Genomic DNA, 27833 nt, shown 5'->3' with positions numbered 1-27833 from the left:
GCGGGCCCTCAAGGACCCACTTTGGGCACCCCTGAAGAAGCTCTTACAACATTCTGAAGATGTCTTGCTAATGACAATTTTATTAACATTTTCATTTACTAAGAGTAAAATTACCAGCAGAAATACTTGGCTTACACACACACGCGCACCCCCACATACAGACACACGCACACATTTATATACTTTAGGCATTCATGATTCCATTTTTCTTTGGGCACACATGCTTTCGACAGGTACAACAATGACAGCTGCAGCGACAGCAGTAATGTTGTAGCAAACAGAAGAGTCTGCTTGACGTCACTGCTTCATTTTCTCTCCCTCTTGCTTCGTCCTGCTCTTGCATTTCTTGCATTTCTTGCACTTTTGCTGGGGTTATATCCTTCTGAAAAGTTTGATTATCTTTTTCATAAGAAACAAGTGTCTCACTTGTGTTCTCTTTCAGTTGAAGTTTTTCAATCTGACTCAGCATGTGAAACTTAAGTTGTTGAAGCTCAACATATTTTATATTGGCAGATTTGGTAGAACTGTCAAAGTTACCCTGAGTTGATGTGTGTGTTCCGTTTCCTGGTAATGAATTGTCCATAAGTGTTTCTTTTAGTGTTATTTTACCAAAATGAATTATTTCTTTTAGCCTTTTATCCAAATTATTTCTAATCTCCTGATCTCTGTGCTTCATCAGATTAATCTCCTTAAATTCCATTCTGGTGTCCTTCCAGAACCTTTGTAAGGAATTACTTATCCGATGTTTAGTATAGTCCTCTGTCCTAGTTGAAACCCTGGGAGAAGTCCCAATCTCCTTTCTGTTCTCTTCATCACTACTATCTTCGAGTGCTGGTTCTGGCCATTCCCTGTCAAAAGTTATATATTTACTCAGAGATTTCAAATCATCATCCTCCTTAGAAATAAGGTAGTACTCAGTTCCAACAGGTTTAAGATTCTGAAACTTCATTTCAGGTGTACCTATTTTAAATGGACTCACATTCTGTTTATATGTCTTCAATCTCTGATGACTCAGACTCACAGTTTGTGTTGATTTATCACATACAGTTTGGTTCAAGTGTTGTCTTTGTTGTTTTATCCAGTTTAAATGACGACGGATCCTGTCTCTAATCAAATGAACATCTCTAATGGTTTTCAATGAAGAAAAAAAGTGGGTGAGATCTTGACATTTTCCTTCCAAACAGTCTATACTGTTTTGGAAGAGTTCAACTGTCATAAGATTAAGATGTCCTAATCTTTCTAAGAAGGCAAAAAAAATCTGAATCTTCATCGGTGCTTCTTCTGCCTTCTGGTCTAGTTCAGCCTCTGTGATGTTTATTCTCTCTCTTTCTTCTTGAATATCTTGTTTCTCTTGTTGCAGTATTGCGCGCTCTGTCTGGATGTTGGACATCGTCACTTCCAAGGCCTCTTTTTCTTTGTCTACTTTGTCAGCCACTCTTTGCAGATTCTGTGTTTCCCGTTTCAGTTCTTCCTTCCTTTTGTTTAGATCTTTTTTATCCATGTCCACCATTTGCTTCCATTGATGTTCCATCACTTCTTTTTGATTCCTCATGGAAGACATGATGGCTGTTAGATTGATCTTTTCTCTTTCAACTACCTCTTTGTAAGGAGTTAGTGTTTTCATCTGGTCACCAATAGTTGAAACATTCTTCTCCAGTGAAATACATAATAACTGTGCATCTTCATGACCTTTGTGTAATCTTCTCATTTTAACATTGGTCAAGTCACACACTTTGTCTTTTACTCCTTGTAGTGTTAGTCTTAGGTTTGCTGTTGACTTCATTACATCCAAGAGTTCCTCTTGTCTCATTTTGCACTCTGACAATTCTCTTTCCAGGCGCTTCTTCTCACTTGACAGTTTCTCTCTGTCTTTTCCAATGTTCTTCTTCATGGAGATCATTTGTTCTATGTCTTTATGGACACTGCTCATGGAATCTTTAACCTTTTCCTTCATGCTGTTAGCATTCTTCATCAAAACCTCCAGCTCTTGTCTTTTCTCCTGTATTTTTTTCCTACAGAGATCCAGATTTTGTGTTTGTGTGAGAATTCCTGGGCCTTTTCCTTCTTGTTCTTGTGGTTTTGAACTGATTGCGTTCATGAGAACCTTCAGTTGATCGCCTTGTGTTTTCAGACAAAGGTTAAGATCTTTGAGTTTAGATTTCTCTTTTTTGATTCCATCAAAGAGATTCTTGGTTTCTTCTGTCTTCTTGTGCAGTTCCACCATTGTGCTTTCCAACTCTTGCTCATGTTGTTGAATGTCTTGTTGTAATATTTCACTTTGTTTCTGGATGCCATTCCTAATCAGCTCCAAGACCAGCTCATCTTTCGACATCTTTTCTTTCTCTAGTTCCAGGTCCTGCTTTTCTTTTTTCAGGGTTGCTTCAAGAGAAGTAACTTTTTCTTTTTCCCGATTCATTGTTTGCTTCCAACGGTTTTCCATATCTTCTCTTTGTTTTAGTGTATCACAAAGGAGACGATTCAGAATTCTCTTTTCTCTTTCAAATACCTCTTTATAACCAGCCACATTTTCCTTCTGTTCCACAAGACAAAGAAGCTTCTGTCCCAAACCAACAGAGAGGTTTTCTACACCTGCAATCCTTTGTTGTAGCTGGACCATTTTCACTTTGATGTTTTCCCTTAGTTTCTCTTTGATGTATTGGATCTGTCCTTGCTGACGTTCTGTTATTTGACTTTCATCCAAGCCACTGTCCTCTCTTGGTGTCAACCCAGACCTCTCTCTCTCAAGTTCTAGATTCTGGATTGAAAGCATTTCTTCTTCTGGCTTGTGCATCCTCCTATAATCCACTTGCTGCTTTTCCTTTTGGGTGGTGATCATCGCAGCTTTAGTCCACTCTCTCATCTTACTAACAGTTGTCATCAAAAGCTGCATCTCTTCCCTTTCTTTCTGTAGTTGATGCCTTTTAGATTGTAGTTCCTGTGTTTGTGTTTGGAACAGATGATCTTTCCTCTCTCTGCCTTGTTGTTTTATGGCAATCGTGTACATGATGTCTTGAAGTCTTTCATGATTTCTTTGGACTGAAACTGACAAATGTTTTAGTTTGATTTTCTCTTTGTTGATCTCTGCCAAGCAACTGCTGGCTTCTTCTGCCTTCTGGTCTAGTTCAGCCTCTGTGATGTTTATTCTCTCTCTTTCTTCTTGAATATCTTGTTTCTCTTGTTGCAGTATTGCGCGCTCTGTCTGGATGTTGGACATCGTCACTTCCAAGGCCTCTTTTTCTTTGTCTACTTTGTCAGCCACTCTTTGCAGATTCTGTGTTTCCCGTTTCAGTTCTTCCTTCCTTTTGTTTAGATCTTTTTTATCCATGTCCACCATTTGCTTCCATTGATGTTCCATCACTTCTTTTTGATTCCTCATGGAAGACATGATGGCTGTTAGATTGATCTTTTCTCTTTCAACTACCTCTTTGTAAGGAGTTAGTGTTTTCATCTGGTCACCAATAGTTGAAACATTCTTCTCCAGTGAAATACATAATAACTGTGCATCTTCATGACCTTTGTGTAATCTTCTCATTTTAACATTGGTCAAGTCACACACTTTGTCTTTTACTCCTTGTAGTGTTAGTCTTAGGTTTGCTGTTGACTTCATTACATCCAAGAGTTCCTCTTGTCTCATTTTGCACTCTGACAATTCTCTTTCCAGGCGCTTCTTCTCACTTGACAGTTTCTCTCTGTCTTTTCCAATGTTCTTCTTCATGGAGATCATTTGTTCTATGTCTTTATGGACACTGCTCATGGAATCTTTAACCTTTTCCTTCATGCTGTTAGCATTCTTCATCAAAACCTCCAGCTCTTGTCTTTTCTCCTGTATTTTTTTCCTACAGAGATCCAGATTTTGTGTTTGTGTGAGAATTCCTGGGCCTTTTCCTTCTTGTTCTTGTGGTTTTGAACTGATTGCGTTCATGAGAACCTTCAGTTGATCGCCTTGTGTTTTCAGACAAAGGTTAAGATCTTTGAGTTTAGATTTCTCTTTTTTGATTCCATCAAAGAGATTCTTGGTTTCTTCTGTCTTCTTGTGCAGTTCCACCATTGTGCTTTCCAACTCTTGCTCATGTTGTTGAATGTCTTGTTGTAATATTTCACTTTGTTTCTGGATGCCATTCCTAATCAGCTCCAAGACCAGCTCATCTTTCGACATCTTTTCTTTCTCTAGTTCCAGGTCCTGCTTTTCTTTTTTCAGGGTTGCTTCAAGAGAAGTAACTTTTTCTTTTTCCCGATTCATTGTTTGCTTCCAACGGTTTTCCATATCTTCTCTTTGTTTTAGTGTATCACAAAGGAGACGATTCAGAATTCTCTTTTCTCTTTCAAATACCTCTTTATAACCAGCCACATTTTCCTTCTGTTCCACAAGACAAAGAAGCTTCTGTCCCAAACCAACAGAGAGGTTTTCTACACCTGCAATCCTTTGTTGTAGCTGGACCATTTTCACTTTGATGTTTTCCCTTAGTTTCTCTTTGATGTATTGGATCTGTCCTTGCTGACGTTCTGTTATTTGACTTTCATCCAAGCCACTGTCCTCTCTTGGTGTCAACCCAGACCTCTCTCTCTCAAGTTCTAGATTCTGGATTGAAAGCATTTCTTCTTCTGGCTTGTGCATCCTCCTATAATCCACTTGCTGCTTTTCCTTTTGGGTGGTGATCATCGCAGCTTTAGTCCACTCTCTCATCTTACTAACAGTTGTCATCAAAAGCTGCATCTCTTCCCTTTCTTTCTGTAGTTGATGCCTTTTAGATTGTAGTTCCTGTGTTTGTGTTTGGAACAGATGATCTTTCCTCTCTCTGCCTTGTTGTTTTATGGCAATCGTGTACATGATGTCTTGAAGTCTTTCATGATTTCTTTGGACTGAAACTGACAAATGTTTTAGTTTGATTTTCTCTTTGTTGATCTCTGCCAAGCAACTGCTGGCTTCTTCTGCCTTCTGGTCTAGTTCAGCCTCTGTGATGTTTATTCTCTCTCTTTCTTCTTGAATATCTTGTTTCTCTTGTTGCAGTATTGCGCGCTCTGTCTGGATGTTGGACATCGTCACTTCCAAGGCCTCTTTTTCTTTGTCTACTTTGTCAGCCACTCTTTGCAGATTCTGTGTTTCCCGTTTCAGTTCTTCCTTCCTTTTGTTTAGATCTTTTTTATCCATGTCCACCATTTGCTTCCATTGATGTTCCATCACTTCTTTTTGATTCCTCATGGAAGACATGATGGCTGTTAGATTGATCTTTTCTCTTTCAACTACCTCTTTGTAAGGAGTTAGTGTTTTCATCTGGTCACCAATAGTTGAAACATTCTTCTCCAGTGAAATACATAATAACTGTGCATCTTCATGACCTTTGTGTAATCTTCTCATTTTAACATTGGTCAAGTCACACACTTTGTCTTTTACTCCTTGTAGTGTTAGTCTTAGGTTTGCTGTTGACTTCATTACATCCAAGAGTTCCTCTTGTCTCATTTTGCACTCTGACAATTCTCTTTCCAGGCGCTTCTTCTCACTTGACAGTTTCTCTCTGTCTTTTCCAATGTTCTTCTTCATGGAGATCATTTGTTCTATGTCTTTATGGACACTGCTCATGGAATCTTTAACCTTTTCCTTCATGCTGTTAGCATTCTTCATCAAAACCTCCAGCTCTTGTCTTTTCTCCTGTATTTTTTTCCTACAGAGATCCAGATTTTGTGTTTGTGTGAGAATTCCTGGGCCTTTTCCTTCTTGTTCTTGTGGTTTTGAACTGATTGCGTTCATGAGAACCTTCAGTTGATCGCCTTGTGTTTTCAGACAAAGGTTAAGATCTTTGAGTTTAGATTTCTCTTTTTTGATTCCATCAAAGAGATTCTTGGTTTCTTCTGTCTTCTTGTGCAGTTCCACCATTGTGCTTTCCAACTCTTGCTCATGTTGTTGAATGTCTTGTTGTAATATTTCACTTTGTTTCTGGATGCCATTCCTAATCAGCTCCAAGACCAGCTCATCTTTCGACATCTTTTCTTTCTCTAGTTCCAGGTCCTGCTTTTCTTTTTTCAGGGTTGCTTCAAGAGAAGTAACTTTTTCTTTTTCCCGATTCATTGTTTGCTTCCAACGGTTTTCCATATCTTCTCTTTGTTTTAGTGTATCACAAAGGAGACGATTCAGAATTCTCTTTTCTCTTTCAAATACCTCTTTATAACCAGCCACATTTTCCTTCTGTTCCACAAGACAAAGAAGCTTCTGTCCCAAACCAACAGAGAGGTTTTCTACACCTGCAATCCTTTGTTGTAGCTGGACCATTTTCACTTTGATGTTTTCCCTTAGTTTCTCTTTGATGTATTGGATCTGTCCTTGCTGACGTTCTGTTATTTGACTTTCATCCAAGCCACTGTCCTCTCTTGGTGTCAACCCAGACCTCTCTCTCTCAAGTTCTAGATTCTGGATTGAAAGCATTTCTTCTTCTGGCTTGTGCATCCTCCTATAATCCACTTGCTGCTTTTCCTTTTGGGTGGTGATCATCGCAGCTTTAGTCCACTCTCTCATCTTACTAACAGTTGTCATCAAAAGCTGCATCTCTTCCCTTTCTTTCTGTAGTTGATGCCTTTTAGATTGTAGTTCCTGTGTTTGTGTTTGGAACAGATGATCTTTCCTCTCTCTGCCTTGTTGTTTTATGGCAATCGTGTACATGATGTCTTGAAGTCTTTCATGATTTCTTTGGACTGAAACTGACAAATGTTTTAGTTTGATTTTCTCTTTGTTGATCTCTGCCAAGCAACTGCTGGCTTCTTCTGCCTTCTGGTCTAGTTCAGCCTCTGTGATGTTTATTCTCTCTCTTTCTTCTTGAATATCTTGTTTCTCTTGTTGCAGTATTGCGCGCTCTGTCTGGATGTTGGACATCGTCACTTCCAAGGCCTCTTTTTCTTTGTCTACTTTGTCAGCCACTCTTTGCAGATTCTGTGTTTCCCGTTTCAGTTCTTCCTTCCTTTTGTTTAGATCTTTTTTATCCATGTCCACCATTTGCTTCCATTGATGTTCCATCACTTCTTTTTGATTCCTCATGGAAGACATGATGGCTGTTAGATTGATCTTTTCTCTTTCAACTACCTCTTTGTAAGGAGTTAGTGTTTTCATCTGGTCACCAATAGTTGAAACATTCTTCTCCAGTGAAATACATAATAACTGTGCATCTTCATGACCTTTGTGTAATCTTCTCATTTTAACATTGGTCAAGTCACACACTTTGTCTTTTACTCCTTGTAGTGTTAGTCTTAGGTTTGCTGTTGACTTCATTACATCCAAGAGTTCCTCTTGTCTCATTTTGCACTCTGACAATTCTCTTTCCAGGCGCTTCTTCTCACTTGACAGTTTCTCTCTGTCTTTTCCAATGTTCTTCTTCATGGAGATCATTTGTTCTATGTCTTTATGGACACTGCTCATGGAATCTTTAACCTTTTCCTTCATGCTGTTAGCATTCTTCATCAAAACCTCCAGCTCTTGTCTTTTCTCCTGTATTTTTTTCCTACAGAGATCCAGATTTTGTGTTTGTGTGAGAATTCCTGGGCCTTTTCCTTCTTGTTCTTGTGGTTTTGAACTGATTGCGTTCATGAGAACCTTCAGTTGATCGCCTTGTGTTTTCAGACAAAGGTTAAGATCTTTGAGTTTAGATTTCTCTTTTTTGATTCCATCAAAGAGATTCTTGGTTTCTTCTGTCTTCTTGTGCAGTTCCACCATTGTGCTTTCCAACTCTTGCTCATGTTGTTGAATGTCTTGTTGTAATATTTCACTTTGTTTCTGGATGCCATTCCTAATCAGCTCCAAGACCAGCTCATCTTTCGACATCTTTTCTTTCTCTAGTTCCAGGTCCTGCTTTTCTTTTTTCAGGGTTGCTTCAAGAGAAGTAACTTTTTCTTTTTCCCGATTCATTGTTTGCTTCCAACGGTTTTCCATATCTTCTCTTTGTTTTAGTGTATCACAAAGGAGACGATTCAGAATTCTCTTTTCTCTTTCAAATACCTCTTTATAACCAGCCACATTTTCCTTCTGTTCCACAAGACAAAGAAGCTTCTGTCCCAAACCAACAGAGAGGTTTTCTACACCTGCAATCCTTTGTTGTAGCTGGACCATTTTCACTTTGATGTTTTCCCTTAGTTTCTCTTTGATGTATTGGATCTGTCCTTGCTGACGTTCTGTTATTTGACTTTCATCCAAGCCACTGTCCTCTCTTGGTGTCAACCCAGACCTCTCTCTCTCAAGTTCTAGATTCTGGATTGAAAGCATTTCTTCTTCTGGCTTGTGCATCCTCCTATAATCCACTTGCTGCTTTTCCTTTTGGGTGGTGATCATCGCAGCTTTAGTCCACTCTCTCATCTTACTAACAGTTGTCATCAAAAGCTGCATCTCTTCCCTTTCTTTCTGTAGTTGATGCCTTTTAGATTGTAGTTCCTGTGTTTGTGTTTGGAACAGATGATCTTTCCTCTCTCTGCCTTGTTGTTTTATGGCAATCGTGTACATGATGTCTTGAAGTCTTTCATGATTTCTTTGGACTGAAACTGACAAATGTTTTAGTTTGATTTTCTCTTTGTTGATCTCTGCCAAGCAACTGCTGGCTTCTTCTGCCTTCTGGTCTAGTTCAGCCTCTGTGATGTTTATTCTCTCTCTTTCTTCTTGAATATCTTGTTTCTCTTGTTGCAGTATTGCGCGCTCTGTCTGGATGTTGGACATCGTCACTTCCAAGGCCTCTTTTTCTTTGTCTACTTTGTCAGCCACTCTTTGCAGATTCTGTGTTTCCCGTTTCAGTTCTTCCTTCCTTTTGTTTAGATCTTTTTTATCCATGTCCACCATTTGCTTCCATTGATGTTCCATCACTTCTTTTTGATTCCTCATGGAAGACATGATGGCTGTTAGATTGATCTTTTCTCTTTCAACTACCTCTTTGTAAGGAGTTAGTGTTTTCATCTGGTCACCAATAGTTGAAACATTCTTCTCCAGTGAAATACATAATAACTGTGCATCTTCATGACCTTTGTGTAATCTTCTCATTTTAACATTGGTCAAGTCACACACTTTGTCTTTTACTCCTTGTAGTGTTAGTCTTAGGTTTGCTGTTGACTTCATTACATCCAAGAGTTCCTCTTGTCTCATTTTGCACTCTGACAATTCTCTTTCCAGGCGCTTCTTCTCACTTGACAGTTTCTCTCTGTCTTTTCCAATGTTCTTCTTCATGGAGATCATTTGTTCTATGTCTTTATGGACACTGCTCATGGAATCTTTAACCTTTTCCTTCATGCTGTTAGCATTCTTCATCAAAACCTCCAGCTCTTGTCTTTTCTCCTGTATTTTTTTCCTACAGAGATCCAGATTTTGTGTTTGTGTGAGAATTCCTGGGCCTTTTCCTTCTTGTTCTTGTGGTTTTGAACTGATTGCGTTCATGAGAACCTTCAGTTGATCGCCTTGTGTTTTCAGACAAAGGTTAAGATCTTTGAGTTTAGATTTCTCTTTTTTGATTCCATCAAAGAGATTCTTGGTTTCTTCTGTCTTCTTGTGCAGTTCCACCATTGTGCTTTCCAACTCTTGCTCATGTTGTTGAATGTCTTGTTGTAATATTTCACTTTGTTTCTGGATGCCATTCCTAATCAGCTCCAAGACCAGCTCATCTTTCGACATCTTTTCTTTCTCTAGTTCCAGGTCCTGCTTTTCTTTTTTCAGGGTTGCTTCAAGAGAAGTAACTTTTTCTTTTTCCCGATTCATTGTTTGCTTCCAACGGTTTTCCATATCTTCTCTTTGTTTTAGTGTATCACAAAGGAGACGATTCAGAATTCTCTTTTCTCTTTCAAATACCTCTTTATAACCAGCCACATTTTCCTTCTGTTCCACAAGACAAAGAAGCTTCTGTCCCAAACCAACAGAGAGGTTTTCTACACCTGCAATCCTTTGTTGTAGCTGGACCATTTTCACTTTGATGTTTTCCCTTAGTTTCTCTTTGATGTATTGGATCTGTCCTTGCTGACGTTCTGTTATTTGACTTTCATCCAAGCCACTGTCCTCTCTTGGTGTCAACCCAGACCTCTCTCTCTCAAGTTCTAGATTCTGGATTGAAAGCATTTCTTCTTCTGGCTTGTGCATCCTCCTATAATCCACTTGCTGCTTTTCCTTTTGGGTGGTGATCATCGCAGCTTTAGTCCACTCTCTCATCTTACTAACAGTTGTCATCAAAAGCTGCATCTCTTCCCTTTCTTTCTGTAGTTGATGCCTTTTAGATTGTAGTTCCTGTGTTTGTGTTTGGAACAGATGATCTTTCCTCTCTCTGCCTTGTTGTTTTATGGCAATCGTGTACATGATGTCTTGAAGTCTTTCATGATTTCTTTGGACTGAAACTGACAAATGTTTTAGTTTGATTTTCTCTTTGTTGATCTCTGCCAAGCAACTGCTGGCTTCTTCTGCCTTCTGGTCTAGTTCAGCCTCTGTGATGTTTATTCTCTCTCTTTCTTCTTGAATATCTTGTTTCTCTTGTTGCAGTATTGCGCGCTCTGTCTGGATGTTGGACATCGTCACTTCCAAGGCCTCTTTTTCTTTGTCTACTTTGTCAGCCACTCTTTGCAGATTCTGTGTTTCCCGTTTCAGTTCTTCCTTCCTTTTGTTTAGATCTTTTTTATCCATGTCCACCATTTGCTTCCATTGATGTTCCATCACTTCTTTTTGATTCCTCATGGAAGACATGATGGCTGTTAGATTGATCTTTTCTCTTTCAACTACCTCTTTGTAAGGAGTTAGTGTTTTCATCTGGTCACCAATAGTTGAAACATTCTTCTCCAGTGAAATACATAATAACTGTGCATCTTCATGACCTTTGTGTAATCTTCTCATTTTAACATTGGTCAAGTCACACACTTTGTCTTTTACTCCTTGTAGTGTTAGTCTTAGGTTTGCTGTTGACTTCATTACATCCAAGAGTTCCTCTTGTCTCATTTTGCACTCTGACAATTCTCTTTCCAGGCGCTTCTTCTCACTTGACAGTTTCTCTCTGTCTTTTCCAATGTTCTTCTTCATGGAGATCATTTGTTCTATGTCTTTATGGACACTGCTCATGGAATCTTTAACCTTTTCCTTCATGCTGTTAGCATTCTTCATCAAAACCTCCAGCTCTTGTCTTTTCTCCTGTATGTTTTTCCTACAGAGATCCAGATTTTGTGTTTGTGTGAGAATTCCTGGGCCTTTTCCTTCTTGTTCTTGTGGTTTTGAACTGATTGCGTTCATGAGAACCTTCAGTTGATCGCCTTGTGTTTTCAGACAAAGGTTAAGATCTTTGAGTTTAGATTTCTCTTTTTTGATTCCATCAAAGAGATTCTTGGTTTCTTCTGTCTTCTTGTGCAGTTCCACCATTGTGCTTTCCAACTCTTGCTCATGTTGTTGAATGTCTTGTTGTAATATTTCACTTTGTTTCTGGATGCCATTCCTAATCAGCTCCAAGACCAGCTCATCTTTCGACATCTTTTCTTTCTCTAGTTCCAGGTCCTGCTTTTCTTTTTTCAGGGTTGCTTCAAGAGAAGTAACTTTTTCTTTTTCCCGATTCATTGTTTGCTTCCAACGGTTTTCCATATCTTCTCTTTGTTTTAGTGTATCACAAAGGAGACGATTCAGAATTCTCTTTTCTCTTTCAAATACCTCTTTATAACCAGCCACATTTTCCTTCTGTTCCACAAGACAAAGAAGCTTCTGTCCCAAACCAACAGAGAGGTTTTCTACACCTGCAATCCTTTGTTGTAGCTGGACCATTTTCACTTTGATGTTTTCCCTTAGTTTCTCTTTGATGTATTGGATCTGTCCTTGCTGACGTTCTGTTATTTGACTTTCATCCAAGCCACTGTCCTCTCTTGGTGTCAACCCAGACCTCTCTCTCTCAAGTTCTAGATTCTGGATTGAAAGCATTTCTTCTTCTGGCTTGTGCATCCTCCTATAATCCACTTGCTGCTTTTCCTTTTGGGTGGTGATCATCGCAGCTTTAGTCCACTCTCTCATCTTACTAACAGTTGTCATCAAAAGCTGCATCTCTTCCCTTTCTTTCTGTAGTTGATGCCTTTTAGATTGTAGTTCCTGTGTTTGTGTTTGGAACAGATGATCTTTCCTCTCTCTGCCTTGTTGTTTTATGGCAATCGTGTACATGATGTCTTGAAGTCTTTCATGATTTCTTTGGACTGAAACTGACAAATGTTTTAGTTTGATTTTCTCTTTGTTGATCTCTGCCAAGCAACTGCTGGCTTCTTCTGCCTTCTGGTCTAGTTCAGCCTCTGTGATGTTTATTCTCTCTCTTTCTTCTTGAATATCTTGTTTCTCTTGTTGCAGTATTGCGCGCTCTGTCTGGATGTTGGACATCGTCACTTCCAAGGCCTCTTTTTCTTTGTCTACTTTGTCAGCCACTCTTTGCAGATTCTGTGTTTCCCGTTTCAGTTCTTCCTTCCTTTTGTTTAGATCTTTTTTATCCATGTCCACCATTTGCTTCCATTGATGTTCCATCACTTCTTTTTGATTCCTCATGGAAGACATGATGGCTGTTAGATTGATCTTTTCTCTTTCAACTACCTCTTTGTAAGGAGTTAGTGTTTTCATCTGGTCACCAATAGTTGAAACATTCTTCTCCAGTGAAATACATAATAACTGTGCATCTTCATGACCTTTGTGTAATCTTCTCATTTTAACATTGGTCAAGTCACACACTTTGTCTTTTACTCCTTGTAGTGTTAGTCTTAGGTTTGCTGTTGACTTCATTACATCCAAGAGTTCCTCTTGTCTCATTTTGCACTCTGACAATTCTCTTTCCAGGCGCTTCTTCTCACTTGACAGTTTCTCTCTGTCTTTTCCAATGTTCTTCTTCATGGAGATCATTTGTTCTATGTCTTTATGGACACTGCTCATGGAATCTTTAACCTTTTCCTTCATGCTGTTAGCATTCTTCATCAAAACCTCCAGCTCTTGTCTTTTCTCCTGTATTTTTTTCCTACAGAGATCCAGATTTTGTGTTTGTGTGAGAATTCCTGGGCCTTTTCCTTCTTGTTCTTGTGGTTTTGAACTGATTGCGTTCATGAGAACCTTCAGTTGATCGCCTTGTGTTTTCAGACAAAGGTTAAGATCTTTGAGTTTAGATTTCTCTTTTTTGATTCCATCAAAGAGATTCTTGGTTTCTTCTGTCTTCTTGTGCAGTTCCACCATTGTGCTTTCCAACTCTTGCTCATGTTGTTGAATGTCTTGTTGTAATATTTCACTTTGTTTCTGGATGCCATTCCTAATCAGCTCCAAGACCAGCTCATCTTTCGACATCTTTTCTTTCTCTAGTTCCAGGTCCTGCTTTTCTTTTTTCAGGGTTGCTTCAAGAGAAGTAACTTTTTCTTTTTCCCGATTCATTGTTTGCTTCCAACGGTTTTCCATATCTTCTCTTTGTTTTAGTGTATCACAAAGGAGACGATTCAGAATTCTCTTTTCTCTTTCAAATACCTCTTTATAACCAGCCACATTTTCCTTCTGTTCCACAAGACAAAGAAGCTTCTGTCCCAAACCAACAGAGATGTTTTCTACACCTGCAATCCTTTGTTGTAGCTGGACCATTTTCACTTTGATGTTTTCCCTTAGTTTCTCTTTGATGTATTGGATCTGTCCTTGCTGACGTTCTGTTATTTGACTTTCATCCAAGCCACTGTCCTCTCTTGGTGTCAACCCAGACCTCTCTCTCTCAAGTTCTAGATTCTGGATTGAAAGCATTTCTTCTTCTGGCTTGTGCATCCTCCTATAATCCACTTGCTGCTTTTCCTTTTGGGTGGTGATCATCGCAGCTTTAGTCCACTCTCTCATCTTACTAACAGTTGTCATCAAAAGCTGCATCTCTTCCCTTTCTTTCTGTAGTTGATGCCTTTTAGATTGTAGTTCCTGTGTTTGTGTTTGGAACAGATGATCTTTCCTCTCTCTGCCTTGTTGTTTTATGGCAATCGTGTACATGATGTCTTGAAGTCTTTCATGATTTCTTTGGACTGAAACTGACAAATGTTTTAGTTTGATTTTCTCTTTGTTGATCTCTGCCAAGCAACTGCTGGCTTCTTCTGCCTTCTGGTCTAGTTCAGCCTCTGTGATGTTTATTCTCTCTCTTTCTTCTTGAATATCTTGTTTCTCTTGTTGCAGTATTGCGCGCTCTGTCTGGATGTTGGACATCGTCACTTCCAAGGCCTCTTTTTCTTTGTCTACTTTGTCAGCCACTCTTTGCAGATTCTGTGTTTCCCGTTTCAGTTCTTCCTTCCTTTTGTTTAGATCTTTTTTATCCATGTCCACCATTTGCTTCCATTGATGTTCCATCACTTCTTTTTGATTCCTCATGGAAGACATGATGGCTGTTAGATTGATCTTTTCTCTTTCAACTACCTCTTTGTAAGGAGTTAGTGTTTTCATCTGGTCACCAATAGTTGAAACATTCTTCTCCAGTGAAATACATAATAACTGTGCATCTTCATGACCTTTGTGTAATCTTCTCATTTTAACATTGGTCAAGTCACACACTTTGTCTTTTACTCCTTGTAGTGTTAGTCTTAGGTTTGCTGTTGACTTCATTACATCCAAGAGTTCCTCTTGTCTCATTTTGCACTCTGACAATTCTCTTTCCAGGCGCTTCTTCTCACTTGACAGTTTCTCTCTGTCTTTTCCAATGTTCTTCTTCATGGAGATCATTTGTTCTATGTCTTTATGGACACTGCTCATGGAATCTTTAACCTTTTCCTTCATGCTGTTAGCATTCTTCATCAAAACCTCCAGCTCTTGTCTTTTCTCCTGTATTTTTTTCCTACAGAGATCCAGATTTTGTGTTTGTGTGAGAATTCCTGGGCCTTTTCCTTCTTGTTCTTGTGGTTTTGAACTGATTGCGTTCATGAGAACCTTCAGTTGATCGCCTTGTGTTTTCAGACAAAGGTTAAGATCTTTGAGTTTAGATTTCTCTTTTTTGATTCCATCAAAGAGATTCTTGGTTTCTTCTGTCTTCTTGTGCAGTTCCACCATTGTGCTTTCCAACTCTTGCTCATGTTGTTGAATGTCTTGTTGTAATATTTCACTTTGTTTCTGGATGCCATTCCTAATCAGCTCCAAGACCAGCTCATCTTTCGACATCTTTTCTTTCTCTAGTTCCAGGTCCTGCTTTTCTTTTTTCAGGGTTGCTTCAAGAGAAGTAACTTTTTCTTTTTCCCGATTCATTGTTTGCTTCCAACGGTTTTCCATATCTTCTCTTTGTTTTAGTGTATCACAAAGGAGACGATTCAGAATTCTCTTTTCTCTTTCAAATACCTCTTTATAACCAGCCACATTTTCCTTCTGTTCCACAAGACAAAGAAGCTTCTGTCCCAAACCAACAGAGAGGTTTTCTACACCTGCAATCCTTTGTTGTAGCTGGACCATTTTCACTTTGATGTTTTCCCTTAGTTTCTCTTTGATGTATTGGATCTGTCCTTGCTGACGTTCTGTTATTTGACTTTCATCCAAGCCACTGTCCTCTCTTGGTGTCAACCCAGACCTCTCTCTCTCAAGTTCTAGATTCTGGATTGAAAGCATTTCTTCTTCTGGCTTGTGCATCCTCCTATAATCCACTTGCTGCTTTTCCTTTTGGGTGGTGATCATCGCAGCTTTAGTCCACTCTCTCATCTTACTAACAGTTGTCATCAAAAGCTGCATCTCTTCCCTTTCTTTCTGTAGTTGATGCCTTTTAGATTGTAGGTCCTGTGTTTGTGTTTGGAACAGATGATCTTTCCTCTCTCTGCCTTGTTGTTTTATGGCAATCGTGTACATGATGTCTTGAAGTCTTTCATGATTTCTTTGGACTGAAACTGACAAATGTTTTAGTTTGATTTTCTCTTTGTTGATCTCTGCCAAGCAACTGCTGGCTTCTTCTGCCTTCTGGTCTAGTTCAGCCTCTGTGATGTTTATTCTCTCTCTTTCTTCTTGAATATCTTGTTTTTCTTGTTGCAGTATTGCGCGCTCTGTCTGGATATCGAGCTTGATTTTTTCTTTGTTGGTCTCTGCAAATGAGCTGTTGGCTTCTTCTAATTTCTGTTTTATTTTGGTCTTTGGTATTTCTGCCTTTTCTTTCCGTGTTGCAGGGACATGGTTTTCATGTTGTAATACCCTTTCTTTTATATTTTTTATAATATCTATCAGTTTCACCAATTTCACGCTATTGACTTCTAATTCCATACACATGTTTGAAAGTGATTTATGAGTTGCTTGAATTTTATATAACTCTGTTCCTTTTTTTCTGTTCTTCACAGTTATCTCTTTCATCAGTACTTGAAGAGTTTCCATGTGTGTTTTCACATGTTTTTCCAGATTGTCAGTTTTTATCTTTTTATTAATTTCTCCAAATGGGTCTTTAGCATCCTTTCTTTTTTTCTGTTTCTGTTGTTTTGTTTCGTCAGTCATCATTTCAGTCATTAATGCTTTTCGCTTTTGTGCTTTTTGTGTAGTTGTGAACGATTTGATCCTACACTCCTGCTTATGCGTACCCTTCCTGAGTTTCCATGTTTCATCCACATCCCTTGTAGCTTGTTTGGTCATTTTCTCAGTTCCTATCAAGGATTTGATTCTGATTATGTTTTCTTTTACTGTGTTGTTCTCAGCTGTTAATGCTGTGAGTACTTCTCTCTTTTTGTCTAAATCAACATTTTGATGTTTGAGAAATTGACATATTTCACTTTTAAGTGTTTCTAAATAGCCATAGATCTTTACTCCTAGGTCTCGAATATTATTGATTGTACTTTTAAGTCCTGGTGATATGGGTAACGTTTCATATTGGGTGTTTGTGATTTTCCACCCATTCTTTTCCAAATCCTTTGGTTCATTTTCACTCGAAACATAGACAACTGTCCTCTGCTCTTGTGCATTTTGGTTGTCATGGAACATTGCTGCCTTTGGCTGTCTCAGTTTTAATTTCAACATCTCTAATTCATCCTTCTCTTTTCTGATTTTCTCCAGTGTTTGGTCTAGTTCTCTCCTCCTTATTTGTACCTCCCTCTTAAATGATATCTTTGCTTCTTTTATTTCATTCATCATTCTTTCATTCTTTTCCCCTTCTCTCACCATTTGTTTTAAAATGGCATTATTTTCTTTTCTTTTGATTTCCAGCTCGGTATTCAGCACCTCCATTTCTCCTATTTCTCTAGTCTTAATGCTGTGCTGCCCTTCAGTCATTTGCTGTTTTTGTCTTTCATTTGTTTCACTTAACAAAGGCTTTTTATTATGTTCAGTTCCAGTCTCTTGTGCCAACATCTCACTTACTTTTCTTAATATCTCTTGTATCACTCTTTCACTTAGTTCTAGGTTTTGCTCCTCTCTATTACATTTTCTATGATTAAATTGATTTATTATCAGTTTTATTTCCTCAGTCAGTCTTTCTTGATGTGGTGTGAGTACTAATAATTCTTCAAATGTTTCTTCAGCTTGTGTTGCTTTTTTACTTGTGAATGATTGGTCCCTTGCAAATTTCTCAGATCTCTTTCTGTTTTCTCTTTCAAATAGAGATTCTCTTTCGTGTTCATGTCCAAGTTCAGTCTTTAGTTTTTCAGTTAAAGCTTTATGCTGAGAGGTTGAAAGGTACATTTCGTTCCAGCGTTGTTTTGAAGCTTCAATCTTCTTGTTTAGGTCTTCAATCATTCTTACTTTAGCATCACTCTTTTTCATATTACACATTATTAGTTTGCTTCTCTCCTTGGCCTTACCAGCTATTTTTTCAATGTCATTTTGACATTTTAGAATCTTTTCCAACTGCCGCTGAGTCCCTTCAGATTTTCTTTGTATTTGTGTTTTTAGCATTTCTAATTCATCCCTCTCTCGTAAAATATTCTCCAATTTAAAATCCAGTTCTCTTCTCTTTTTCTTCATTGTACGTTTCTGAATGCATGTATCTACATTGAGATTCAGTCTCTTCTGCCCCACTTCCATTTCCAAAAGCTTCCGAAACTGTCTGAGATCTTGCAGTAGTCCCTTGATTTCATTATCAACAAGGTCTTTGGTCTCATTACCTGTTCCATCTTGGCACCCAATTTCTGGTTTGATCAATTTTATGACTTGCTGTGTTCGATATATCTCAGCCCAGAGTCTTTGTAAATCAGTGAGTCGAAGATACTTTCCATCAGAGCATACTTGTGTCTCTTTATCAAGTGCCTGAGGATCTTCTTTCCACTTTTCCACTTTATCAGGTTTTTGCTCAACATTAGTAGTTTTTGTCTGATCTTCCAGGTCAGTCTGCATTATTTGTTTCCTAAAAACATTTGTTCTCTCCGTCAGATAACCCCTCTGTTGTACTTCCTGCACCAGTTTACTTTCTCCAGTCCCCATTTCCCTGATTATAACTTCAGCGTCTTCCTTCTGACACTGTATTTCATCTAATTCTGTGACAATACTTTTCATCTTTTGAGTTTTATCTTGCAATTTTCTAATATTTGTTTTAATTTGCACCTTTAAGACTTCCTCTTGCTCATTTAGTTTATATAGCTGCTTTTCCAATGTCTGTATTTCTTGTGGAAATGATTCTCTCTGACTAATATGTTTTAAAAATTTCTCATGGATTTCTGTCTTTTCTTCAATTACATAACCTTCTGATGTTCTAATGTTCTCCAAAGGATTTTTTTCTGCATCTGATTTTTTTGCTGTGTCAGTCAAAATTTCTAATCTTACTTCTCTATGGATGCCTTCAAGTTTTTCTTTCAGAAGTCCGGAAGTAACTGGAAGCTGTGTCAATTTCCATTCGTTGATCTGGTTCTTTATGCATGCCAACCTGTCCTAAACATAGCAACACAGATGTATTAGCATGTTTTAAACTTCAAAAACTTTCAAGTAAAAAGAGGCATAGTGTCTGTCAGAAATGGCCTCAAAATGTGGGAGTTTAGAGGATAGAAGTGTAAAATTGTCCAAATATTATCTTCTAAGTTAGAACTAATAATTATCTACAACCCTCAGTTGCTTTTCACTTTCAGTTGAAGACAAAATACAGAGCTTATCCACTTCAAGTTGTTTTTAAAAAAAGTTTGCAATGACCAAAATTACTATGCAGACATTTCTTTTGCACTTTCTTGGCCCTGGAAAGCATTTTCTTACAACTAGGCATTTGCTGGCTTGATTTCCAAAATTTAATTTCCAAATGTTCTCCTAGTTGAAGGTAGTATGCTGTGTGTTCTGTCTCTAAGCTCTGTTTCATTAGTACATCTTATCTGTTTGCAATCTGAATTCCAAACCTAGAGCCTGTTCACACAACAAAGCTAAAATAGCCAGTAACTCGAGACTAGAATATGTGTAATTGGTCATATAAAGATTTTCCCTGTTGTACTGTAAAAAAAATGTTCTTAAATAAATGTACATTGGAGAAAAAGCAAAGATCTCATGTTATCAGAATATTTCAATAAAGGCAGTAACTGTATTTAAAGACTGAAGAAGTTGCAACCCTGTTCTCCAAAATTAAACTTGAAAAGCACAGATACTAAAAAAACTTTTTTTTAAAATGCCTTTACACTTCTGTATTTTTTTAAATAACCTTTAAAATGTTTGACTTAATGCTGATAAAGCAAAATTAAAAAAAGACTTACCATGTATGTTTTTATTTCAGTGCTCTTTTTGATCTTCTGTTGGGTTTTGAGCATTTCCTCATTTGTGCTTCTAATTTCCTCAGTAGACTTTTCTAAATTATTTTTTATTTTTTCTGAAATCAAAAGTAAAGTCAATATTTCTCTCCATTTTTTTTCAGTCTCTTGTCTTTGCTGGTCCATTTTTTTCTTCAGAATGTCTAACTGATCACTTTCTTGAATTATTCTCTCCAACGTCTGGTCAAGCTTTTTTCTCCTTTTCTCAGCCTGAAAACTCATCCATTTCATTTGGGTCTTTTCTTCAAAAAAGTGTTTCTTGCAAAGTTTTGTGTCTTCTCTAATCATATGCAACATTTCTCTGATTTCATCTGGTTCAAAAATTACTCTCTGCATGTCAGGCCTCGCTTTTTTCTTCAAATATTTGATTCTACCTTTCTCTCTTCTCATATTTTCCCAAAGATGCTTAACATCTTCAGCTACTTGGCTCACGAGTTGCTTTTGTCCTTCCATTTTGTCTCTTTTGCATTCTATATTCATTTTTTTTGTTATGTATCTGCAGTCAGTTTTCCATTTTCTTCATATTGTTTTGGTGTTAAAAACATTCTGTTAAAAAGAAATTAGAAAGAGATTAGGAAAAACTAAAACACTGATGAGAAACTAGTACATTGCTGCAGTGTAATTTCTCATCATATTTACAGACTGTATCTTGTGGTGCACATAAACATAATAATTGCAGTTATTATGTTATTACAGGGAACACTCTGATTACATTAGGCTCTTCTTTACCCTTTGGGTAACACTTTATTTGACGGGGTGTGCATAAGACTAACATGACACTGTCATAAACATGACATAACACCTGTCATGAATATTTATGACAACAGTCATAAATATTTATATTTATGATTTCATTTATATTTGTGATTTATATTTATGAAGACAAAGTCTTCATAAATATTTATGACTGTTGTCATAAAGTGTTATTTGGTAAATCGTGACACTTTTAATACAAAGTTGACATTATTCAAAATGTCTTTGTTATGAGTACTTGACATTAACCAAGAAATCATGATCTGACATAAATTTGTTATAAAAGTATTAGTGATTAAATTAAAAAAAATATGTAGCTTTATGTGGTAATAATATATTGCTCTGCCATTTTGTTTAGTCTTAAATTTCTTAATTTAATTGATCCTAAAGTTTTACATCAAGATGTCTACAAAGCACTGTTTCAAAAGCTTTGCTTTGCTTTTGAAACATTATTTAAGGCTGTTTTAAGTAGTGTAGTACACCATCTCCACCAGAGAGAGGCAGCAGTGCACGAACAGGCGTTCAAGTGTGTTGATGAAGAAGAAATCTTGACTTTGTCGTTGTGAGTTGTACTTGTCTTGTGGGGCCAACCTAATACAAGTTATAACAGCCAAACTTCCTGTTTAAAAAGATGCTGAAGTTTGTCACCTAATATATATGAGGTATGTGTCTAATTAACTTTACATTTTCTTTGAGAAAATAACATTGAATATGTTCTCTTTCTTTGTAATGTTAGCTATGAGCAAATCAATCCAACCCTACCTTTCTGTAAGCTAATGTCAGCTAAAGTTATTAAACTCCATAACTGTAAGATTATCCGTTAACCTTAAACATATTTTAAAGGCAGGCAAATTGATTTTTCTCTCCAATTTTAATCTAGCAAATTAAAAGCTAATATGCTAGTCAAAGTTATCATTTATGTGCATTATTTAGCAACTTGACTGATGTAACATGGTCCTTGTGTTCTTTGCTTTGCCGACTTTATCCACATGAAGACCAATTTTATCCTAAGGACACATGATGGGGGGACAAATGTGGCTAATGAAGACATGCTACGCTGTGGAGGGTGATAATGAGGACCAGGCACCAGAGGAAGAAGTCTCTGTTTGACCAAAGAGAAAGAAGCAGATGAAATATTCCCCAATAAAATTATTTAAGTCATTTTTGTGTTACTATTTTCTCCAGGTGAAGGAGGATGAAAGGGAAAGGTAAGTGGGGAATAAGGAGCAGTACGGTAATCAACATTCACCAGCTGAGTTATTAAGTTACGTTTAGACAACTATTGTTGTCAAATGTAAAACTGGTGTTTAATCTAATTATTTATTAATAAACCTCTTGAAAACATCGACAAGCCAGAGTATCTGGTTGGAAATAATTTTGAATGCTCATTAAGTGAAAAGATACACTCATGTGCCTAAAACTATACATTAAATGATGCATTTTGAACAACAGTGGCAGTCTGTATGAACTTCTGCCAAACTTGAACAGAATAATTTTGTTCAGCTCTAGTCATTATGCTTCTTGTATTAAAAAAATCATTATATTACACTTTATAACAACCAGTCATGTCAACTTGACATTTGTCTGCCAGTCTACTATTCTTACAGTGTGCAGCAAGGGAGATTCTTGGAATGGTACTTAAATAAATAATGAATTAAGATAACATTGTTTTTTTATTTGTTTTTTTTTTGTTTTTTTAAGTGACCACAGTGGATTGAGTCATCACCCACTATGAGAATGTCCAGAAGAGATTGACCAAGTTTGAATTCATGAAGAGGCTTTCACCATGATTAACATTGACCACAACCATTGCAAGAACAGCTATAATTTCTGAGCATTTCCGGACACTTTCAAAGAACTGTTTCCAGGAAAGAAGATCTCCCTGTTTTCAGAGCATTACAGGAAGGCTATAACAAAGGAGATGGCTGATGCAATCAAAGCAAAAAAAAAGATGTTAGGACTGTTGAAAGAACCCTTTTTCATAAGTTAAAGAATAAGTAATTCTGTTTTAGTTTTTTAATCAGTATTTCAGAATTACAATATGCTGACCAGAAGTTAAACTCTCTGTTTGAAGAACAGGTAATATTTTGTTTTATTCCAATATACAAAGGGTTTGTTCTATAGCTATGTTGGTAGTTATAAGTGGCTCAGTGTGCTCCACTTCACTTCATTAATGTTAAGACTTAACATTAATGACTGTTAGCATAGCATTTGACACTGTAATAACACTGAATGACATCTTTATAATCGTTGCTACTAGTTTCACCTTATTTGAGGCAAGTGTTAATAGTAATGACTCTGTAATGACACTTAATGACATCTTCATAACGTGTGCTACTTGTTCCACTTGATGTAAAAGGAATTATTAATGACTCTTATTAAATCATTTGACATTGTAATAAAGCTTAATGCAATCTTTAATGTTGGTCCTACTTGTTTCTCTTTATTTCAGGTAGGGGAAATATTAATTACTGTTTTGTTAAAGATTTTGACAGTGTAATAACACTTAAGGACATTATTATGACTACTATGACATATGGTGATTCTTGGTTAATGTCAAATTGCCATAACAAAGACATTTTTGTCTAGATTAATGACAAGTCATAAAGACATTTTGAATAATATCAACTTTGTATTAAAAGTGTCATGATTTACCAAATGACACTTTATGACAACAGTCATAAATATTCATGTTCATGACAGCTGTTATGTTTATGACAGTGTCATGACAGTCTTATTCACACCCCATCAAATAAAGTGTTACCTTGCTGGGTGTTTCTATAACTAGATTGTATTATTAACCATTTGCAAAAACATGCTCCACAGTAGAGGAAAGTCTAATGACTTCTGGGTCATTGACTTGGTATGTTTGACCAAATTGTTCCAAAAATATTTCACAAGGACGACCTAAGGAAGTCATGCCAATTTTGTATCTTTTATTTCAGCACATCAGAGGCACAATTGGTGGCAAGTTGTAAAAGTGGGATGATTTTATTTTCATATTAAAATTTTCAAAAGTGTATAAGTTAGTATTGAAATCACTAAAGTGGCAGTGTCCAAAACTGCTAGTGTGCAATTTTTACTGATCCATGGCCTTTTAAAGTAGGAACAGACAAATTAAAATCTCCTTAAAATGGAAAATATACAGTGCAAAGCAAATTGTTTATCTTTTATCAGCCATGTTTTGACTTTAAACTCAATAGTAAAAAGGTCCACAAACATTCACACTTATTAGACGCATCCATTTATTACTGAATTGAAAAAAGTAAGTCTTTGTAATTTTGAAAAAAAAAAAAAAAAGAATACAAAATATTGTGAATCCCTAAGTACTTTCAACTTGACATTTTGGGCTCCCATGGCAAAACATTTGGACATCACTACTGTAAAAGTAAGAGAGGATTTTCTGTGAGGAGTTTGCTTGTTTGCTCTTCCGTTTTAATCTGGGTGGAATTCAGGCTCACACTCAATAACATGCATCTTATTGTATTGGCTACATTTTCAGCCCATCCCTTCTCTCCCAAGTTTATAAAGCAAAAAACTCAAAATAATGTACTATGCTCAAATACTCCAAATACCTGGTTCCCTCTCCTAGAGTCCAACATTTATTATGACTGGGCAAGATTAATGTCATGAAGAGGACCATAGCCTGATCCCAGGAAGTCCTTCACATTTAACTGTTAATTGTTTTTAGGCATTATATATGACTGGTAGTTGGACACGCATATTTAGAGATGTGTAAACTATTTTATGTGTGTTGGAGATGGATCTCAACACATACACAATAAAAGAATTCGGTCTGTCAGGAATGGTCTGACATTAAAACTAATATTGGGAATAATATTTCAATCAGGTCTGCTTATGCGATAGTTCATTGTGAATCATATTTAAATTTTACAGCAGTTGTTATTTCGTAAGAACAAAATAACGTATATTATTTGTTCAAATATTGACACCACTTTTACAATGTTTTATCACATTTTGAGAGATTACTGTCTCATTTCCAATCAAAAACAAATTTCTACTTTGGATGAAATTAGCAATATGAATAATTTTGGACTTAACTGTCTTGTATTTCAACAGAAAAACATGTATGTATATGGAGAAATGTACAATTGCTGTATAAAAAGTGCAAAAAGCTAGCTTCATAATTGTACTCACTTAACCAGCTTTTAAATGGCAGTTTTTGTTTAAAAGCAGTTTGCCAGATTGTTACATGTTGACTTGGCAGTATGTGCCCTTTCCATGTTGCTCCAGATCTATCAGATTATGAAAACTCACCATTTTCTCCAAAGATAGCCATGCTCCAAAGTTACAAATTCAAAGGTGATCCCATCACAATACAGACCTGAGTAGAAATTATAAAAAAAAATAAATCCGAAAATTATCCAAAAGTATTATTTTTTGTACCTCAGTTGTTGTTCCATTTCCATTTTATAAACTTACCAAAATGATGCTGCATTTCATCTGTCAATAGAGTACTGGTATGCGTGTTAGGCTGCTCATACGTCTGCTCTAAAACTTGTACATTTGGAGGTGTGTCCTTAGTACTGAGAAGGTGCTTGAATGATTGGAACCTGGTGGCTGTTTCTAAACTGAAACGTCATGCTCACCAAGTCTGGATTCTGCTGATAACCGAGGGACATGACTGGCATAAACATACACACACACATACACCCACACGCCCGCACGCGATCCCCCTGCCCCCACCTTCCACCCACCCACCCACCCACACACACACACACACACACACACACACACAAACACACATGCACCCACATATATATGTATATATACTCAAATGTGCTACAGTGGTGTGAAAAAGTGTTTGCCCCCTTCCTCATTTCCTGTTTTTCTGCATGTTTGTCACACTTAAGTGTTTCGGAACATCAAACCAATTTAAAAAATAGTCAAGAACAACACAAGTAAACACAAAATGCAATTTGTAAATGAAGGTGTTTAGTATTAAAGGAGAAAAAAAATCCAAACCATCATGGCCCTGTGTGAAAAAGTGATTGCCCCCTACACCTAATAACTGGTTGGGCCACCTTTAGCAGCAACAACTGCAACCAAGCGTTTGCGATAACTTGCAATGAGTCTTTTACAGCGTTCTGGAGGAATTTTGGCCCACTCATCTTTGCAGAATTGTTCTAATTGAATTACATTGCAGGGTTTTCGAGCATGAACAGCCTTTTTAAGGTCATACCACAACATCTCAATAGGATTCAGGTCAGGACTTTGGCTAGGCCACTCCAAAGTCTTCATTTTGTTTTTCTTCAGCCATTCAGTGGTGGACTTGCTGGTGTGTTTAGGATCATTGTCCTGCTGCAGAACCCAAGTTTGTTTCAGCTTGAGTTCACAAACAGATGGTCGGACATTCTCCTTCAGGATCCTTTGGTAGACAGCAGAATTCATAGTTCCATTTATCACAGCAAGTCTTTCAGGTCCTGACGCAGCAAAACAGCCCCAGACCATCACACTACCACCACCATATTTTACTGTTGGTATAATGTTCTTTTTCTGAAATGCAGTGTTCCTTTTACGCCAGACGCAATGGGACACACACCTTCCAAAGAGTTCCACTTTTGTCTCATCGGTCCACAGAATATTTTCCCAAAAGACTTGGGGATCATCAAGATGTGTTTTGGAAAAATTGAGACGAGCTCTAATGTTTTTTTGCTCAGCAGTGGTTTTCTTCTTGGAACTCTGCCATGCAGGCCATTTTTGCCCAGTCTTTTTCTGATGGTGGAGGCATGGACGCTGACCTTAACTGAGGCAAGTGAGGCCTACAGTTCTTTGGACGTTGTTTTGGGGTCTTTTGTGACCTCTTGGATGAGTCGTCGCTGCGCTCTTGGGGTGATTTTGGGCGGCTGGCCACTCCTGGGAAGGTTCACCACTGTTCCATGTCTTCGCCATTTGTGGATAATGGCTCTCACTGTGGTTCGCTGGATTCCCAAAGCTATGGAAATGGCTTTATAACCCTTTCCAGACTGATAGATCTTAATTACTGTCTTTCTCAATTGTTCCTGAATTTCTTTGAATCTCGGCATGATGTGTAGCTTTTAAGGATCTTTTGGTGGACTTTACTGTGTCAGGCAGCTCTTATTTAAGTCATGTCTTGATTGAAAACAGGTGTGGCAATAATCAGGCCTGGGTGTGGCTAGAGAAATTGAACTTGGGTGTTAAAAACCACAGTTATAATCTATTTTAACGAGGGGGGCAATCACTTTTTCACACAGGGCCATGATGGTTTGGATTCTTTTTCTCCTTTAATACTAAACACCTTCATTTACAAATTGCATTTTGTGTTTACTTGTGTTGTTCTTGACTATTTTTTAAATTGGTTTGATGTTCCGAAACACTTAAGTGTGACAAACATGCAGAAAAACAGGAAATGAGGAAGGGGGCAAACACTTTTTCACACCACTGTATACTGAAATACACTCCTGCACTTATTTATTATTTTATTTGATTTACCTTTGAGAATTGCTATATTTTCATTTTGTTGTGCTTTCTTTCTTGCACAATGACAATAAAAACAATTCTGATTCTTCTAGAAGGCTGAAGGCTGCACTATAAAAAATATATACTTTAGTATATTTCAAATATACAGTACTTACATCTGTGAAAGTAAATTTTAAGCATACTAAGTATTAAGTGTACTACCTATAAATATATACAAGGTATACTAAAAGCATGCTTGTACCAATTTTGACATTATAACTTTAAACACATTTAAACATAATTGTATAAAAATACACTTTTAGAAATATATTAAATAAAAGTATACTTTAGGTCAGGGGTCACCAACACGGTGACCTTGTCAGTCGCCCGCAGAGCAAGTTCTAAAAATAGCCATTTACTGTCAACGAAATTAATTTAATATTTTTACATTGAATTAATAACATTTGTTTATATTTAGATTTTGTTTTAAAGTAAATTACAAAAAACGTTTAAGATAAATTGCTTTATGCATAAAACTCTTTTCTATGGTTAAAGTTCAGAACTATGCACGGACGCCTGCAGGATATTATCGGAGCTGCACCCACTCTGCCTACCTTAAGATTTTCCTTGAAATAAAAAAAGAAAAGAATAATTTCTGAAATTTTTATTATCGAACCCTCTTTATCCATCCATCCATCCATCTTCTTCCGCTTATCCGAGGTCGGGTCGCGGGGGTAGCAGCTTCAGAAGGGAGGCCCAGACTTCCCTCTCCCCAGCCACTTGTTCCAGCTCCTCCGGGGGAATCCCGAGGCGTTCCCAGGCCAGCCGAGAGACATAGTCCCTCCAGCGTGTCCTGGGTCTTCCCCGGGGCCTCCTCCCGGTGGGACGTGCCCGGAACACCTCACCAGGGAGGTGTCCAGGAGGCATCCTGACCAGATGCCCAAGCCACCTCAACTGGCTCCTCTCGATGTGAAGGAGCAGCGGCTCTACTCTGAGTCCCTCCCGGATGACTGAGCTTCTCACCC

General features: G+C 37.5%; 1 protein-coding gene and 1 long non-coding RNA gene across 4 annotated transcripts in view; one reads left to right on the top strand and one right to left on the bottom strand.

The window, feature by feature from the left end:
* The window catches only part of LOC114153739 (uncharacterized), a 34154-nt gene extending 9209 nt beyond the window's left edge, over positions 1 to 24945 (bottom strand). Inside the window, exons 1-5 of one of the 3 annotated variants that reach the window (XM_028032479.1) lie at positions 24811 to 24926; positions 24646 to 24712; positions 19561 to 20160; positions 3110 to 18760; positions 55 to 1285 (exon numbers count right to left, since the gene is read on the bottom strand). In XM_028032479.1, the coding sequence (XP_027888280.1) occupies positions 185 to 1285; positions 3110 to 18760; positions 19561 to 20094 (17286 nt within the window). In that variant the 5' untranslated portion in view covers positions 20095 to 20160; positions 24646 to 24712; positions 24811 to 24926 and the 3' untranslated portion in view covers positions 55 to 184. Of the gene's footprint in view, positions 1 to 54; positions 18761 to 19560; positions 20161 to 24645; positions 24713 to 24810 lie in introns of those variants that run through there. The other 2 variants (XR_003597392.1, XM_028032478.1) reach the window with 2 other exon arrangements.
* LOC114153759 (uncharacterized) lies at positions 20727 to 22788 on the top strand. Its single transcript, XR_003597395.1, has 2 exons — positions 20727 to 21029; positions 21363 to 22788. It is a non-coding gene; the product is annotated as an uncharacterized LOC114153759 (long non-coding RNA).
* Positions 24946 to 27833: the final 2888 nt, after the last annotated feature.

Source organism: Xiphophorus couchianus, chromosome 11 (genome assembly GCF_001444195.1).
Source record: "Xiphophorus couchianus chromosome 11, X_couchianus-1.0, whole genome shotgun sequence".
Classification (NCBI taxonomy): Eukaryota; Metazoa; Chordata; class Actinopteri; order Cyprinodontiformes; family Poeciliidae; genus Xiphophorus; species Xiphophorus couchianus.
The sequence above is the reverse complement of the archived record's forward strand: the minus strand, read 5'-3'. Positions and strand labels throughout refer to the sequence as shown.